Here is a 17788-nt window from a genome sequence, read left to right as displayed (position 1 = left end):
CTTATGCTCCCAGTCCAGGTCCACCCAAGCTAATTCAATTTTGGCAGCCTTCTCTACTTGTTCATTGTTGCAATGTTCAGTAGTGCGGCTTTGGGGCGTGTGAGCATCTACATGACATACCTTTAGAGAGATGTTCTCTACCCGGGCAGGGATGTCCTGCCACAATGCAGCAGCCCAGATGGGTTTACCCTTGCACTGCCAGTTGGTCTTCTTCCACTGCTGTAGCCACCCCCACAGGGCATTAGCCACCATCCAGGAGTCAGTATAGAGATAAAGTACTGGCCACTTATCTTGTTCAGCAAGCTCTAGAGCTAGTTGGATGTTTTTTAATTCTGCAAACTGACTTGACTCACATTCTCCTTCAGTGGCTTCAATGACTTGTCACGTGGGACTCCACACAGCAGCTTTCCACTTCAGTGGTTTCCTACAACATGACAGGATCAGTCAGTAAACAAAGCATAACGCCTTTCATCTTCTGATAACTCATTATATGTTGGTGTCTCTTGGGCATGAGCCACCTCCTCAGGCAATGCTCCAAAATCTCTGCCTTTTGGCCAGTCCATGATCTCTTCCAGGATTCCTGGGCGGTTGGGTTTCCCCAGTCGAGCTTGTTGCATGATCAATGCTACCCACTTACTCCATGTAGCACTGGTTGCACAACATGTAGAGGGGATGTTTCCTTTGAACATCCAGTGTAACACGGGCAATCGTGGTGCAAGAGGAGATATGCTTCTGTACCAACAACTTCTGAAGTGGCCCAAACCCCCTTATATGCTGCTAGTATCTCTTCTTCAGTCGGGGTGTAGTAGGCTTCTGATCCTCAATACCTCCAGCCACAAAACCTTAATGGTCAACCTTGGATTTCTCCTGATGTTTTCTGCCAGAGGCTCCAGGTGAGACCATGCTCCCCAGCTGCAGTGTAGAGTACATTTTGCACAGCTGGTCCTGTCTGGACAGGCCCAAGAGCTGCCGCATGAGCTATCTCCTGTATGATATGCTCAAAGTCTTGTTGTTGCTCAAGGGCCCATGCAAAATAGTTCTTTCATGTTATTGGATAAAGAGGGCTCACAAGCTGACTATAACCTGGAACATGCATTCTCCAGAATCCCACAAGGGCTAGGAAAGCCTGTGTTTCCTTCTTGTTAGCTGGTGGAGACAGTTGCTATCTTGCTGATCACATCCATAGGGACATGATGCCATCCATCCTGCCATTTTTATTCCCAAGAACAGAATCTCCTATGCAGGTCCCTTGACTTTGCTTCTTTTTATGGTGAACCCAGCTTTCAGAACAATCTGAATTACTCTTTTTCCCTTCTCAAACACTTCTTCTGCCTTGTTGCCCCACACAATGACATCATCAATGTATTGTAGATGTTCAGGGCATCACCCTTTTCCAGTGCACTTTGGATTATTCCATGACAAATGGTAGGGCTGTGCTTCCACCCCTAGGGCAGTCAATTCCAGGTGTATTGAACACCCCTCCATGTGAAAGCAAGCTGTGGCCTGCATTCTGCTGCCAAAGGAATTGAAAAAAATGCGTTGGCAATGTCAATTGTAGCATACCACTTGGCTGCCTTTGACTCCAGTTCATACTGGAGCTCTAACATGTCTGGTACAGCAGCACTCAGTGGTAGTGGGACTTCATTCAGGCCACAGTAGTCTACTGTTAACCTCCACCCTCCGTCAGACTCTTGCACTGGCCGTATGGGACTATTAAAAGGTGAGTGAGTCTTGCTGATCACTTCTTGGCTCTCCAGTTGATGAATCAGCTCATGGATGGGAGCCAGGGAGTCTCAGTTCATGCACTATTGCCGCCGGTGCACTGTCCTGGTAGCGATGGGCACCTGTTGTTCTTCAGCTCGCAGCAATCCCACAATGAAGGGATCTTCCAAGAGGCCAGGCAGGGTAGATAGCTGTTTGATCTTCTCTGTGTTCACAGTGGCTACACCAAAAGCCCATCGGTGCCCTTTTGGGTCCCTGGAGTACCCTCTCCTGAGGTAGTCTATGGCAAGGATATGAGGGGCCTCTGGACCAGTCACAATGGTGTGCTTTTGCCACTTGTCCCCTGTTAAGCTCACCTCAGCCTCCAATAGACAATTTTTGGCATCTCTCTGTCAGTCCAGAGATCCCAATGGGTCCTGTGCCTCTATACCCTGATGGCACCAGCATACATTGTGCACCAGTGTCTACCAAAGCTTTATACTTCTGTGTGTCTGATACAGCAGGTCATCAAATCCACACAGTCCAGTAAACCTAGTCATCCCTTTCCTCCTCCTGGCCGGAGGCAGGGACCTCTATTCCTGTTCCTGGTCAGAGTATTCACTGTCTGACCCTTTCAGTGCCAGACCAGAAGTCCCCTCACCAGCATCAAGGGAAGTGATTTCAGTCCTTCTATGTCTGGGAGACCGCCGATTGCCTTCTTGGGTCTCTACAGCAACTAAGCTGACAGTCTTCTTGGGTGACCCCTACATAACAGCTGTCTTGCCTCTCAGTTCGTATACAAGGGTTTCCAGCTTAAAGGTGGGTTCACCATCCCACTTCCTCATGTCCTCCCCCTGGCTACGCAGGAAGAACCAGAGTGCACCATGTGGCATACGCCTGGGCCTCCCTTTCCCTCTGACCAGGGGAGGAGGGGACTGACTTATTGGGGCAACCCTGACAGCCAAGGCACTGGCCCATGGGGGTGAGGAGGGACAGAGATTTTCTTCAAAGTTTTGGAGCCAAGAAGACACTCTCTCCATAGTTGGTGTATCCATATCCGGGCAATACATCGTTGCCAAGCTATTAGAATATGACACTGGGGCACCTTCATCCACATGGCCCATGTGCACAGGACATCTTCTGGATCTCTGGAGACCTCATCGTCATCTAAGTCACTGTCAATGACTTCCAGCACTTCTAACTCTCTCAGGTACTGGATCCCTTCATCTGCGGTAGTCCACTTTCATTAGTTCACAAGATCTTCCTTGAATGGATATCTTGCCCTCACACTTGAGAGGAGCCATCTTCAGAGACTGCAAATTTCTGCCTCTTTTCCAATTCCTCTCAATTGCCCGGTTCCTAGCAAGGGATCTCAGCTGTCGGGCTTCCTTACCTTCTGATTGCTGACTGTTGGCCGCATTATACCAGCATTGGAGCAGCCAGGCAGCAATCCGCTGACCTGGCTGGCGACTCTGATCTTTCTGTATGTCTCAAAGTTCTGATGAGGTCAGAGACTGAGTGGTTTCCACTTCTTGTCTGATTTCCCTCACTCCTTTCTCCAATTTCTTTGCTGAAGGACCAGCTTCTTGATCAAACCCTTCCTCTTCTTCCTCCTCCCTTACTAATCGATGATATGGACCTGTTGACCTCCTTGTCCACTCTTTCTTTTTCACTACTGGGACAATTACTATAGTTGTTGTTGTTTGGGTCCCTATCTCAACCATAGTGTCCTCAGATGCAGTTTGGGTCCCTATCTCTACTATCATGTCCTCAGATGTAGTTTGCACCCTGGTCTCAGTCAAGGTATTCTTGGAAGTGGTTTGGGTCCCTGCCTTAAGCACAGTCCTCTGATAGTACTGAACTATGTCTCAGTAGGCACAAGCCAAGCCTTAGTGCAGTGCTAGAAGCTGCTGGTTTTCATTGGGGTGGGCAAGGCACCCCTCTATCAGGTGGCACATGAGTTTGCCAGGGTTGCTTGCCTGTTCAGGTGTAAAGTCCCAGACTATGGGAGGTGACAACTGCCCTAGGCACCTGCCCAAATCCTTCCACACACCCTGCCACCCAGGGACCGGCCACCTCAGGGCACATTTCAGTATCACCTCACCCAAAAGTTGTCTTCTCTTACACCAGGATGACACCAGATTCCACAAACCCCATAATATGCCAAGAGTGTTAATTAGTAGTATTAAACAGCTCATGTAAGGGTGAACAAGGAGCTCAGGAGCCTGCATAATAAAACCACCCACATCAGTCCTGAATAGGAAGAGGGAGATGTATTCCCTCATCCTCTCCACAAGATAGCTCCCACAGCACAGCAAGGCAACCAATGCCAGGGAAAAGCAGAAAGCCATTGTTTGTACTAACATGTTCCGAAGCTCAGCAAAATAAAGAGATAAGCAGTGTAGCCAACAAACTCTGTGACCCACACAGATGCTTGCTACTTAATAACTACTATAGCTATAGCATCCTTAATGCAAAACTGCTGTTATCTTGAACTCCACAGTGGGCACCAAAAAGGACTGTGGTGGGTTGGCCTTGGCTAAATGCCAGGTGCCCATCAAGCCGCTCTATCACTCCCTTCCTCAGTAGGACAGAGGGGGAGGAAATAAGATGGAAAAGAACTTGTGGGTCAAGATAAAGACAGTTTAGTAAAGCAAAAGCAAAGGTCGTGCACGGAAGCAAAGGCAAACAAAAGATTCATTCTCTACTTCCCATCAGCAGGTCATGTCCAGCCACTTCCCAGGAAGTAGGGCTTCAGTAAGTGTAGCAGTTGCTCTGGAAGACAAATGTCATAATAACAAACGCCCCCACTCCTCCTCCTTTCTCTTAGCTTTTACTGCTGAGCAGATGTCCTATGGTATGGAATCTCCCTTTGGTCAGCTTGGGTCAGCTGTCCTGGCTATGTCCCATGGCAAGATCTTGCCCACCCCCAGCCTACTGGTCAGGGGGGAATGTTGGAGAGACAGCCTCGATGCTGTGGGAGCACTGCTCAGCAGCAGCCAAAACACTGGTGTGTTATCAACACCTTTCTAGCTACCAATACAGAGCACAGCACTCTGAGGGCTGCTAGGGGGAAAATTAACTCCATCTCAGCCAGACCCAACACAGCATCTTAGGGAAAATCATATTTTATAAGTGAAAGGAGATCTCTGAGATGACTAACTGTGGCTTGATGGGTTTGCAGACAGTGTCACAGCTACTGCCCCCATGGCTCTGCCACCCTGGTGCAGTGACACAGCCTCGTGGCACAACCCGACAGGGCTTGCTTGGCCATGCAGTGGGGAGGGGGGCCTGGAGCCTCTCCTGAGGCGGTCTGGAAGGGGCAAGGGGAGAATTAAATAGGAGGTGAATTGCAGAAGCAGGGCTCCCCGCTGAGCCCCCAGAAGAGAGGAGAGGGAGGGAGCCAGGGGGAGCTGCTGGGAGGGCTGGTGCTTCCCACGGTGCCTGAGAACCTGAGCCCTGGGCTCAAGGGCAGAGGAACAGGCTTATCTGGGCATGACCTCATGCTTGTGGGAAGCCTGCTGAGAGCTGGCATGGCCCAGGCACTGCAGGCGGGACAGGACCTTGCCTGCAGGCCCTGGGCACAGTCACTGCTGCAGGGGATGGGGATGTTGTCCTGGGAGCATGTGCTGGGCAAGGAGCGCCAGGGCAGTGGGGGCAGGACCAGGGCGGTGGGGCAGGGGCTCTGCAGGGCACCAGGCTCCTGGAGCGTGAGATTTTACTCCCCTGGGCTTGGCTGCATCCCTACCTGGAGAGGCTGCGACACACGTACCCGCCACCTGGCTCTCGCTCCCAGTTCTGGGTGTTACAGCAAACATGGGGAAGCCGGTGCCAAGGTAAGGAGCCCTGATACAGCCTCGTCCCTCCTGCTAGCCTGTGGCCATGCAAAGCGCTGCCAGCTTGTGCCCCGATTAACTCATCACACGTCCCACACTGCAGCTGGAGCTTGGGCCTCTTCCTTTGTTCCAGCCCCAGTTCACGGCTCTGCAGCTGCTTCTCCAAGGACTGTACCCAGCAGCAGCTCCAGCCCATGGCATCTGCTCTGAAATTCTCCCCAGAATATGTTCCTCCTGAACAGCCCCGCCATTCCTAGCCTTGGCCACCCACATTTCCCCATTTCACAGCTCTGAGCAGTGGCTGCCAGGCACCCTGGCACCCGTTTCCTCCTGCCTCCAAGGATGAGCATAGCCAGAGCAAAGCTCAGGAAGGCCCCCCCATGCATCTCCCTCTACCCCACACAGCTCAAGCTGCCCCGAAGAAGTGCCCTATGCGGTTTTAGTGAGCTGGGCTGAGGCCTTGCAAACTTGACACTTGCCAGCCACCACACAGGCAGCAGTAGCTCAGGGGTGTAGCAGTGTCCCCAAACAGCATCATCCACTGCGGCAAGACCACATAGCTGGTGACCGGCTGGAGATGGAGCGGCTGCCAAGACTGTAGGGGAATTGGGACCATGGCAGCAGGGATGGGAGCTGCCTCCTCCCCACCACGGCACTGGGATGCCAGAGGTGCTGTCGGAACCTTCCCTGCGAAAGCTATGCACACTGTGGGGTCCCTCCCTGCAGAGCTGGGAGTGGCGTGGGAGAGGCAGCCGGGAGAGGAATGTGCCTGGGCTGCTGAGTCTCCTCTTGGAGACACAACACTGCAAGCAGGGGCTTGTCCCAGCTTCACCACAGCCCCAGGGCAGGTAGCAGCTGAGCTGCATGCCACCGCCACAGGCTTTGCCCTCTCCTCTGCAGCCATACCCAGCTCATACCTGGAGCCCCTTGGCCGGTTACCAGGGATGTGCTGGGTGACAGGGTGGTGGAGCAGGTAGCACCATAGGAGGAAGCACCAGCCATAATTTTACCCTGATGGAGGTGTGCAGGCAGGTTGGGGCTCTGGGAGATAGCATGAGGCGTCTGTTGCTACACGCTTATCTGCTGCCCATCGCTCCTGTGCTGGTTCCTGGAAAGCCGTGGAGGCGGCTGGCAGGCACCGGCTCGTGGCCTTGCAGGAGGGAGCTTGGCCCTGCTGCAGCAGGCTCTGCTCAGGGACTCACAGCAAAGGCGCACGGCAGCAGAGTGAGAGGAGGGGGACAGAGGGGCACATAGCATCCCAGCTGCCTCTTGGCAAGGAAAGTGCCTGGGCAGAGGGATGGAGAGAAGCCACTCCTGCTGCTGCTTCAGAGGTGCCTCTGCCCTGCCCACAGATGATTTTGGGAGAAGCAGTCAAGGGCCATATTCCCATGCTGAGCCCCAGCTCAGATCCTGCACCACAGCCTCTGTGCCCAGATCGTACCCTGCACTGTGCTCTTCCCACCCAGCCCAGCCCCAGTTCCCCGTGGGCAGCGGGACATTCCCCCACAGGCCCATCCAGGTTTGAGGCTGTGACACCACATGGTGCTGCCAGCAACTGGCGGTGGAGCAGCAGGGAGGGCTTGGGGACAGCAGTGTCCCTGGGGAGAGAACACCGACCTCTGCCTTGTCCGGACAAAGCAAGGCAACATCACCTCACAGGTGACAACCACCATGGAAAGGCTTTGATTTTGTTTTTCCACGCCTCAAGGTTTCCTCACATCATGCAGGCGCTCACACAGTTGATAGCAGTCTTGGGCACTCCTGGCAAACCCCACCCCACTGTGCCGTGGCATGGGTGCTGGATGCATCCCTGCTGCCATCACTGCCATGGGTTTGAGCCCCCACCTTGTCACCCTCCAGCTCCCCAGGGTGCCATAGCCCAGCTGCTGCCTGTGGAGAAGAATAAATCACAGAGTGGGGGCTATGCAGTGGGAGAAGGGGAACAAAATGGCTTTTCATGCCATAATCCTTTGTAATAAAGCACCAGGGGGAAGAAAGACGATACACAATGTCTCCTGTGTGAGCCAGCTGCTTCCTAAAATAAAGCGCTCCTCTCCTCCATCAGCTGCCCGGGCTCAAGCACAAGTGCGGGCACTGCCACACGACACCGGAGCTTCATCCCCCACGGGATCATGTGCTCCTGCAGCTCCCAGTACTGCCCCATGGGTCAGTGGGAATCTGCAGAATGCAACTGGGGGGGACAGAAATGAGCGATTAATACTGGCCACTTTCAGGAGCAGGCTGTGAGGCATCGAAGGGCTCAGCACCCCCAGGCGCCAGCAACATGCATGCTGCTTGGCAAAGGCGTGCAGCAAAGCTGCTCCCACCTGTGTCCCACACCGGCAGCAACCCAAGCAAATGTGGGGAGCAAGGCGGGTTGCAGAGTGGCTCAGTGTGTAACTCCCCAGCTTTATATAGCCCTGGGTGCTGGCAGGAGCCCAGTTCTCACCACGGCTCTGGAGGAGAGGGCAGGAAGCTCTGAGTGCTCCTGGTTCATCATTAGTCAGGCTGAGCCCTTGCTGTCAGGGGATAAGTAAGCTCATGCTGATAAACCTGGCCTCCCAGGCATTATTTCAACAGCAGCAACAACTTCTTTGCCTGGCTTTGCCAGCCACCACACAGCCCACAGGAGAGTGTACCAGTGCAAGTGTCTGTAGGCACCTGGTTCACTTTGCTGGTGCCTTTGCATCCACTGGTCAGGGATATGGTGGCTTTCCTGCCCCATGGCCACAGGGCTCTCCAGCACAGCACTGCTCCCTGCTGCAGGATGGGGACAGCTTGTCTGTTAATCCTCCCCTTGTGTCACTGAGTGTCCCCAGGGTATGGTCTGACCTACAGTGCCACATCACACACATTCTCCCACCCTGTGGTGGCTTCCCATCAACTCCGTTTTCCAAAGGACCATGTTCACCAGCTCGCACAATATTTTCATTTCCCCATTACTGCTCACTCTTTTCCGCTTTCAGCTTTTACAGCCAAACACAAAACTATCCCCATGCAGGGATGCACACACATATCCTCCCCCAAAACTCCCAGCAGGGGTTTTTCCCTGGCAGCTCGTGCTTGCTGCCCCCTCACCTCCCCTTTCCACCACGACCACTGAGGGGTTTGAGCTCTGCGCTTGGCAGTGTGTCCACCCAGGCAGGGGAGACCTGGCTGGGAGAGGCTGGCCTGAGTGATGCAGAGGTGGTGACACATTTTCCCCAGGGATGTGGGGAGTGGTGGGTGGGGGAGGACCCACACATGAGGGAGCTGCAGCATACGCCCGCCTGCACAACCTGGCTTTGCCATACCCTGTTTGCTCTGGTGATAAACCTACACTTCCCAAGGGAGTGTTTAGTTGGACCAACCGCGGTGTGGGCTGGGACTGGCAATTTCCTGCCATCCAAACCCGGGAGCTGCCCCAGGCCCCCCTTGCTGCCACCGGTCACTGCCACCTCTTAGCTCTCACCACTTTCTGCCGCAGCTCCGGGGGCTGCCAGATGGAGAGCAGCCAAGGGAAAACCCCGGCTGCCGGCATGCAAAAGCCTCCCTTGTGCTGGGCGATCCGTGCTGCAAACCAGCATGGTGCTGCGGGATATGTGGAGGGTACTGCAGCCTGGCAGGCTGCGTGCGTGGCTTGGAGGAGGGGGACACTGGGGTGCCCAGTGCAGGGCCATGCACAGGCTGACTCAGGAACGTCCTCCAAGAAAGGGGATTACGATCCTCCACACAAGCGTATATGGGGTCAAATCCTCTCCCGGCTGAGTCAGAGGGGATGGAGCAGTGGTGGGGGCAGATGCCCATCCCAGTTGCAAGCCCTGATCTGAATTCCCCGGTGCTGCTGATCACCAGGTATTTGCCCAAATTCTTCCTGCGGGTGACTCAGCCTCCTCCTCCCTCCTCTGCAGCGTCGGCCACAGCTCACCACTCAATCGAGTGATGGGAAGAAACCGCCTCAGGAGCAGGGGGATAGGTCCTGGCCAGGGAGAGGCATGGATACTGCCAGGACGAGCTGGCACATATAACTTAGCTGGGGACTGATGAGGAAAGGTGGCATCGAGCCCTGCCAGGAAGGCCCAGCTCCCGGGATGGCATCCTCCATACGTGGGTGGCTGCTGGGGCAGCCCATGCTGCCGAAGCCACCAGGTTTCTAGGGAACATCAGCCTGGCAGGCATCCTAGCCTCCCACACCACTGGCAACCGTGTGCCCATGCGTGCCACGGTGAAAAAGGGAAAGTCTGGGGCAGGGATGGAGGGAAAGTGTTCATATAAAAGGCTTTTCTGTAATGGTTCTCCCCTTACTGGCTAATCCTCTGCTGGCACCAGGGACGTTTTGGGCACTGGGTTGCAAAACAGCTTTCTCTTTTTCCTCAGACCTGAGGATACGGGGTTTGGGCAAAGTGTCTGGTACTTTGCTGTGCACCATTCTGGCAGCGATGTGGGTAGGAGAAGTGCCTGGGCTGCCCTCATTTTGGGTGGGCACAACTGCATCAGCCATATGACCCACTGAGATGGGTTTGCTGGGGCTGGGGAGCTGCCCCCAGCTCCAATTGATGTCCCCAGTGCCAGCTGGGGCTGCCAGCCCCTGGCGTGGTTTCATTGGGGTACAGAATTGGCCGTGCCAGCACTTAACCCCAAGTCTAAACTTGCATCGCTGCATTCCTGGGGTGGCCACAGTGAAAAAGTAACCCAAACCGAGGTGTATCGACATCCCTGTCCTCACCCCGCAGCACCCCAGCATGCAGCAAGCTGGTCCCATGGGCTGGTTCCACAGGCTTGAGGCAAACGCTGGAGCATTGCTGGCTCCTGGCACCAGCAACCCTGCCATTTGGGGCAACCGCTGGGGAGCCGCAGCCCTCACCCTGGCTGGTGAACCAGTCAGCCCCATAGGAAGGAGCTGCGTGGTTGGCAGGCACCTGGGGTACCCGGCACCCCTGGGCAAAGTCTCTACTGCCCACATGTGCAACACAGGGGAAAGGGGAGGTTTTTGTGAGCACGGTGGTGCCAGGGACGGGGGACTCCTGTCGTGACCTTGCAGAGGTCTGAGTGACTCAGGGCGAGATAAGTCGACTGGTGGTTTTCCATGCCTGCAGAATGGCCCATTGAAGCACAACTAAAAGCACACAAGAGGGAGTAGCACTGGGTGCAGCCAGGGTACTATGGGCAGCCACCAAGACCTCTCTGTCCCTAAAAGCCTGGCTGAAGAGAGGGGATCAGCTCTGCCACTTTGTGTTTCCATCCCAAAAGCTTCATTTGGTTCAACTCATGCTCTGGCTTTCAGGGACAGGGAGAGGGCTCAGGCTGGCTTTACATCTGGGTTTGACCCGACTCCCAGCTTGGGCACATGAAGTGGCCAAGGGATTGCAAAGCCTCTCTGCAGAAGGGAGAAATGCTGAAGCAGCGAGAAGGTGCTTAACCTTTAGTGGTCTGCAAGCCCTGCCTGCTGCTCCCGAGCCCAGCTCTTGCTGACGTGACCTTTTCTACCTTCCGCTTTCACAGAAGGGTCCGAAGAGGGCCCCTGCCCCCTTCCCAGCACAGGGCTGAGCCTGCCTCTGCCCAGTGAGACAAACCACCCCCAAGAAGGGATAAGCCCTGCCAGGGCAATGAGTGGCTGCTGCCACCCTGGCGCCCCGGCAGCCCACCCTGGCAGTTGGCACTGGGAAAAGGATTCCCATGTACAGGATATGGTGCTGTCCTGGGGACATCGGGGTTCTGAGGGGCCACAGCCATGCTGGCATGTACTGAGCTTCCCAGTGCTCAGCCTGGTGCAAGCAGCAGCCCTAGCTGGGCCTCAGCATTTCTCCCCACCACCCTCACCCCACGGAAAACCCCACACGCTGCTCTGACAGCACACAAACACCAACCTCTTACCTTCAGCTCTTTCGATTCTGCTTTTTAAGGGGCAAAGGCAGTTGCAGCCACACAAGCAGTATTATTTGCAGTGTGGGTGGAGGTACTAGGCAGATAGGCACCATGTCCAGACAGGCGCAACAGCCCCATGTTTGTCTCCAGCTGACCAGGCTCACTAGGGACACTGGCCAAAACTGTTAGGTGGCAAGTCTGCCTCCACCTCCTCCATAAGCAGCCCATTCAGTGGCCCTGCAGGCCAGGTGGAGGTAAGGAAATCCTAGCAGCATCCAGGAAGCCTCAGCATAGACCTGGAAGCACTATCAGACCCCAGCTCCCTCTCACCCACACTGTGCTGGAGGCTGACGGCAAGACACATGGATCTCCACTCCTGCAAAGCAGGGCTGAGACCAGCCTTGAGGGTACCCAAGGGGTGTACTGCATTAATCCATCCTTACAAAGCTGCAAAAACCTCCTTCAACCAAGGGCTGGGGTGGAGGCTGGCTCAAGGTGAAGAGAAGGGCTGTGCCAGGCAAAGGGAAGGGAGAGCTCTGCTCTTGAGAACTGGGTGGACAAAGCCAGCCTGGCCACAGCACCAGTGGGACCCATGCCAGCATCCATATTGCCAGCACAGGCACCTCCAGCCATGCAGGTGAAGAGCCAGCCCAGCTCCACAAGTGATGTTTTAAGCAGGGGACACTAACTTCTCTGAAGCAGGAGGCTCAGCCTTCAGGTGGGCAGGAAGGCTCAGGTCAGCCTCTACTTGAAGATGCACCAAGAAACTGCTATGGTGGTGGGACTGCTGGTAGAACACAGTGGCCTCAGCCAGCTGAGCCCCCAGCACCACAGAAGCAATGCTCCCAGCTCTAGTCTCCCCCGGGGCCACCAGGAACTGAGCCCTACACAAACACCAAGCTGGACTTGCCCTGCAGGGAACCAGCCCATATAGCCCTCCAAGCAACACCAAACCACCAGCGCTGCTGCACCAGACAGAGACCCTCTCACCCCCTGGGCAAGCCAGGCTGCAGCCTGAACCTTTGCCAGGGAAGAAGCCACAAGCCATAGGTAGGTCATTACATTTTTTATTTTATAATAAACTTCTCATTTTTCCCCCAAGGAAGACAAAAAACTGAGGCTACAGAACACTGTCAGTGAAGAGTATGCGAGACAGACCCAGTCCACAGGCCAGGCCAGAAAGGATCCCCACTCCCCCAGGCAGAAGGGGTCTGTCCCCAGGAGCCTCCATAGCCCTTGCTCACCTCCCCACTGCATTAGAGCAACATCAGAGCTGTCAACAGGAGTTGGCTGAGCAGCAGAGATGGGGCTGGGTCAGGCTATTGATGGACTGAGGGGGCCACACTTTTTTCCCCCCACCCGCCAAAGCTGCCAGCAAGGTGGGATAGTGGGTTAGGTGATGCAGCTGTTTTCTATACATGTACATGATGTAAATTTAAAAAAAACACATGATTTAATTCAAAGCAAAAAAAATCAAGTGGTCGCTCTTCCTGCAGGCCATGTCACTCTAGGAGGACTTCACACATTCCTTCTCCTGCTCAATAGCTACAAGAGAAGAGAGGTCCATTAGTCTCCAGCACTTTTTTGTGGAAACACCCACTGGAGAAGGTTGCGGAGCAATCACTCGGGCCCTGGCACCCAGTTTTATGGTCTGACCCCAAGTGAGGTAGGCGAGCACTTCAAGTCAGAGGGTGATGAGACGCACACAGGGGTGACAGCAAGTTGGGCACCTGCCTTCAGCTCTCCTCAGGGAAGTCATGCCTCGAGGCAACCTGGGAGCAACAGCCCCCCGGCGCCAGATCGTGCCCGTTGCCCCAGAGGGCCATACCTGACCCCTCACCTCGACTCGGTGGTCTTCCCTGGGTCAGAGCCCAACTGCCCCAAAGCCTCTCTCCACCGGACACCTCGGTGGTGAGACCAGCACCCGAGGGCACCCACTCCACCGGCCGTGGCCAACGCGTGCCTCCCGCGCAGCCCAGCGCTGGGGCTCCACCCTGGTCCCAGCCCCCCACGCCCCCCCCCCCCGGCGCACTCACTCTCCTTGGAGGGCAGCGTGTTCTTCTCCTCCGTGTTGGTTTTCTTCAGCTTCTTCTTGTCGAATTTCTCCACCTCCGAGAGGTCTGGCTTGTCGCACATTTTGCCTGCGAGACCGCCCCCCGCCCCGCGGTCAGCCCGGGTTCCCGGAGATAGGGAGCGGCAGAACAAAGGCGGCCCGGCCCGCCCCGGCCCCCCCCGCCCGGCCCCCGCCGCGGACAATAGCGCAGGGCGGGGCGCGCCGCCGCCGCCGCCCCGGGCACCGCGCCGCTCCCCGGCTCCGGGCAGCCCCGGACCGGCTGGGCGGCCACCTGGGGCGGCCCCCGCCCCCCCTGCTCGCGTCCGCTGGGCGAGACCTCCCCGCCCGCCCTCGCCCGCCGCGCTCCCCGCGGCACGCAGCCCGTCCCGCCCGGGACCCCCCTCCCCTCCCCTCTGCGTGCCCGCAGCCCCCGCCCGGGGGCGCCCCCCCATTGCGCTCAGCCCCCGTCCCGCACCCGCCGGCGCAGGCAGCCCCTCGGGCAGAGAGCTGCCGCCGTACCGGTGCCGCGCTGCCCGTCTCGTCTCGTCCCGTCCCGCCCCGCTCCGCTTCCAGGTGAGGCTGGCGCGCGCGGCGTGGGGCGGCGCCTTATATAGGCCGGCCGCCGCCCAGCCCGCGCGCCCATTGGCCGCCCGCCGCCCGCTGAGCCTGCCGGGAAGCGTAGTCCGCCCGCCGGCCGCCGCGGCCGCGCCGCCCACCCCGGGAGAACTGCCGCTCCCGAGGCGCCCCGCGACGAGCGGGGCGGGGCGAGCTGGGGGCCGCGCCCCTGTGGGAGCAGCGGCGGGGGGAGCGCGTCACCCGCCCTCGGCAGTCGCGGACGCGACTGGCGCCGCCGCCGCCCCCGCCCGGGGGCAGCGCCGCGCGCTCACCTCACGGGTGCGCGCCCCGTGCCTGCAGGCTCAGCACGGGCTCGGCACGCCGCCCGCGGCGTGTGCGCGCACGTACACGCGCCCCCAGCCGGATCCCACCCAGCCCCGCCGCCAACCCCGCTCCCCGCACCTGGGTGCCCCCCCCACGGGACCGCGCGTCCCCGGGGCCGCCGTCCCAGCCCCAAACCCTCTCCCCTGAAGCAGGTGCCCCGCAGCCGCGGGGGCAGCTGCGCCCTGCGCGCATGGCCGGGGGCGCACCCGCCGCTGGCCACCCCCCACCCTGCTGAAGCAGAACTTGTTGAAGCGAGCAAGCCCCGGGGATAAAAATAACACCGTGTTTTCGCAGCTGTGGGAGATGCCCCACGGTCTTGCTGGCTCCAGCCACAGCGCTTCCCGGGGAGATCCGGTCACTGGAGCAGCAGCAGCGCAGGCCGGCAAGGAGCAGACCGCGCTGGCGGGCAGAGGCTCTCGCTGGGCCGTAGCGAGGCAATAGGGTGCTGGAAGCCCGGGGGGAACCCAGCGCAGGCAGAGGGTCTGGGGTGCATGTGGAAAAAACACCCCTGGGGGGGGGGGGAACTGAGCGTAAGTGCAGGCAGCCTATCTGTTGCTGGCTGGAGCGGGGAGTAGGAAGGATAGTGGCGGTCCGGGGGCCACCTGCGCATGGGCCACCAGGATGGGGAGCGGTCGAAGGGCCAGGATGCCTGGAAGGCCTTCCAGTAGGGTCCTGTAGGTGCTGAAGGGAATGAGGAGAAAAAGAAAAAAAGCATCCTGACCCCCACGGCAGGCTTGCCAAAAGCCTTCTGCAGAGATCCCGGTGTTGACGGTAAGCGGGAACCCGCCGTAGAGCACCAGGGGTAGCAGCTGTGCTGCAGCAACTCTCACAACCACCTCCACCTCCTCCCAGCCTGCCAGCCTCTGGCTTTCTCTCTAGGCTTATCGGAGATTTTGCAGAGAAAATCCCCAGCAAGCATAAGGAAACACTTGCTTTGTGTTTTTTAGCTAGAAGGCTGCCGTCTTGGGAGGGGGGCTTGGTGCTCTCCAGCGACGGCAGGTCTTGGCTGGAGGTGGCCCTTTGCAGCAAGCCCCAAGAACACAGGCACCTTGCCCCTCCAAGCCAGCAAGCATGCTCCAAATTAAAGAAATGCCAATGGTTGGTGTATGCAGAAAAGGCAAAGCCTGAGATTTAAGGCTGGTTGCTACTCTGAGAGAAGTCTGGATAGCAAACAGCCTCCGGTCCCTGTCCCCCAGCGGGGTGGAGGAAGAGGAAGAGGCTGCAGGCAAAGCCCCAGGCCAAGCTGCTCCGGGAGCAGCTTTGATTTGGTGTTGTGGCCGCTCCCCTCCCCCAGCAGGGCCAGGTTTGGAGGGTGTCACATAGCCAGGAGCAGCAAGCCCAAGCAAGGCTGCCTTCACAAGCATCCTTCAAACCCACCCTGCAGAGCCTGCATCACAAAGTCCACCCTGAGCTGAGAAAGGGCTCATTTTTCCTGCACAGCCAAAAGGAAACAGAAAACCCACCCAGTTTCAAAATGAAAGCAGGAAATCCTTTTTGCCTTTATGCAAATAGTCAGACAAGTGTTTTACCGCGTATTTACTCTCCAGCTGTGTCTGCCTTCCCCCCAGCTTCCCCCTCTTTCCCTGCCTGTTCTCCACACGCTTCTCTTTTGTGGATGCTGCATGGTGCGCTGTAGCTTCTGTCCCCATCAGGCAGCGAGTGCGAAAGGACCCGGTCCCCGTCCTCCCCGTGCACAGCCCCTCACCAGCATCAACTGCACCCACCCCAGCCAAGGCGCAGCCCCTGTGCGACATGTTGCATCTCCTCAATGCCGCAGCGCTTTGCAAACCTGGGGTCTTTGTCTGGGCACAAAGCCGCCGCGGCAGACACACAGGCAGGGGAAGGAGAGCTCCCGCTTCCCCGAGCCAGCCACAGCCACGGAGGCACCACCACGCTCCTACAAACCACAGCTGGTGCAGCTTTAAAGCCAACCCTCTGCATTTCCAGCCGGCAAGGTGTGAGGCTGCTGCTGGGGAGCTTTTAAAATCCATCTGGCACAAAGAGGAAGAAAGGAGCTTATATCCCAGCAAGAGCTTTTTCCCCTGACAAATTTGCAAAGCCTCCCATAACCACACAACCTGCTTCTTTCCCCAGCATTTTGGTATTTCTGCTTTCAGTAATTTAAAACAAAAGAACCAAGACATCAACAGACAGGGGGAAAGCAAAAACAGCCCTGGCCTGAAATGGGAAAGAACAACTGCCAGCCATTTTAGATGAATTTTAAATCTCCCAGAGAACAAGGCTGTCAGGGCTTGAGATACAGCCTCGCTGATGGCCATTTCCAGGAATGCTTTACATTCTCTTGTACAGGAAGGAGACAGCAGGAGGTTTTCTCTGTCTCATCAGAGAGGGTTTTTTCAGCCTCCTGCCTACTGCCCCTCTTGCCTGCAGGGACAGGCAGCCAGCCGGGACCTGAGCTCCCTTCAGCCACCGCTGCCCGGCTGTGAGCCAGTCCCCTTACCCTGCAGGGCCACAGTTTACTGCATTTTTCTGCTCATTGTGAACCCCAGCCTCCTGCCATGACCTTTTCCTTCCACCAGCCAGGAGCAGAGAGCCCCAGGAAGGCAGCCAGCCTTCACCAACACTCGGGCTGTTGTGTCTTCCACCAGTACTCATTCCTCCAGTGGATTTTGCTGCCCCTTGCAGTTTAAAGAAGGGCTTTTCGTTAACCCTTACTTGTCCACTGCCCAACAGCAGCAAGTCAAGCTGCTGCTTTCTCTAGAACACAGACACACCCACTCCAAGAGATGAGAAATCATCTGTACACTAGTAAGGCTTGGGGAAAAGCAGCATGAAGGTGCTGCTGGTGAGAGCAATTTGAGATGTGTCTCATCTTGCTCCAAGCAGCAGACAAGTCCTGCTGCCTGCAAGGCACAAAGGGTAAGCCCAGCTTTCACAGTGGCTTAAGGCACCCCCACCCTGCATATTAGCTTCAGCTACACAGGCAGGTGAGCTGGGCTAACGTACAGGACTTCTGATTGACGTGTTCCGTTCCGCTCCTGCTTTTACAGGGGGCAGCTGACAAGACAGACGTTAGACAGCTACTGGCACCAGTACGAGCATCTGCACACCTGCAGCCATGCTCCAGCAGTGTCTGTGGCACAGCAAGCTGCTGTAGCTTGGCCCTGCTCTTCCAGCTCTCCAACTACAAAAGCACAGCAAACTACTCACTTGGTATTTTCTCCTGGGGAAGTAACAACTTGCTTTCTATAGTATTTCTTCAGCAGCTGAGAAGAAAGCCTGAGAAGCCACCACACAATTCATCTCCAGAGCACCCTGCATGCTCCGTTCTCACTCCAGCAGCTCTCCAGGACAGGCTGGAGAATCACCTCTACTACAGCAGGTAGCTCAAGATATAGCACAAGCACTTCACATCATGGCTGATGGTTCTGGAGCTGAACTTGCCTGGGCTAAG

The 17788-nt window shown here is 56.8% G+C and overlaps 1 protein-coding gene across 1 annotated transcript; it reads right to left on the bottom strand.

Moving 5' to 3' along the window:
• Nucleotides 1-12432: 12432 nt before the first annotated feature.
• On the bottom strand, nucleotides 12433-14009 carry LOC126050305 (thymosin beta-15A homolog). The gene is made up of 3 exons (XM_049828041.1): nucleotides 13954-14009; nucleotides 13418-13522; nucleotides 12433-12926 (listed from the first exon to the last, which is right to left on the bottom strand). The coding sequence occupies exons 2-3, from the start codon at nucleotides 13515-13517 to the stop codon at nucleotides 12889-12891; spliced, it is 138 nt and encodes a 45-aa protein (XP_049683998.1). The 5' UTR covers nucleotides 13518-13522; nucleotides 13954-14009; the 3' UTR covers nucleotides 12433-12888.
• Between the last annotated feature and the right edge of the window lie 3779 nt (nucleotides 14010-17788).

Source organism: Accipiter gentilis, chromosome 24 (genome assembly GCF_929443795.1).
Source record: "Accipiter gentilis chromosome 24, bAccGen1.1, whole genome shotgun sequence".
NCBI classification, from domain to species: domain Eukaryota; kingdom Metazoa; phylum Chordata; class Aves; order Accipitriformes; family Accipitridae; genus Astur; species Astur gentilis.
The sequence above is the reverse complement of the archived record's forward strand: the minus strand, read 5'-3'. Positions and strand labels throughout refer to the sequence as shown.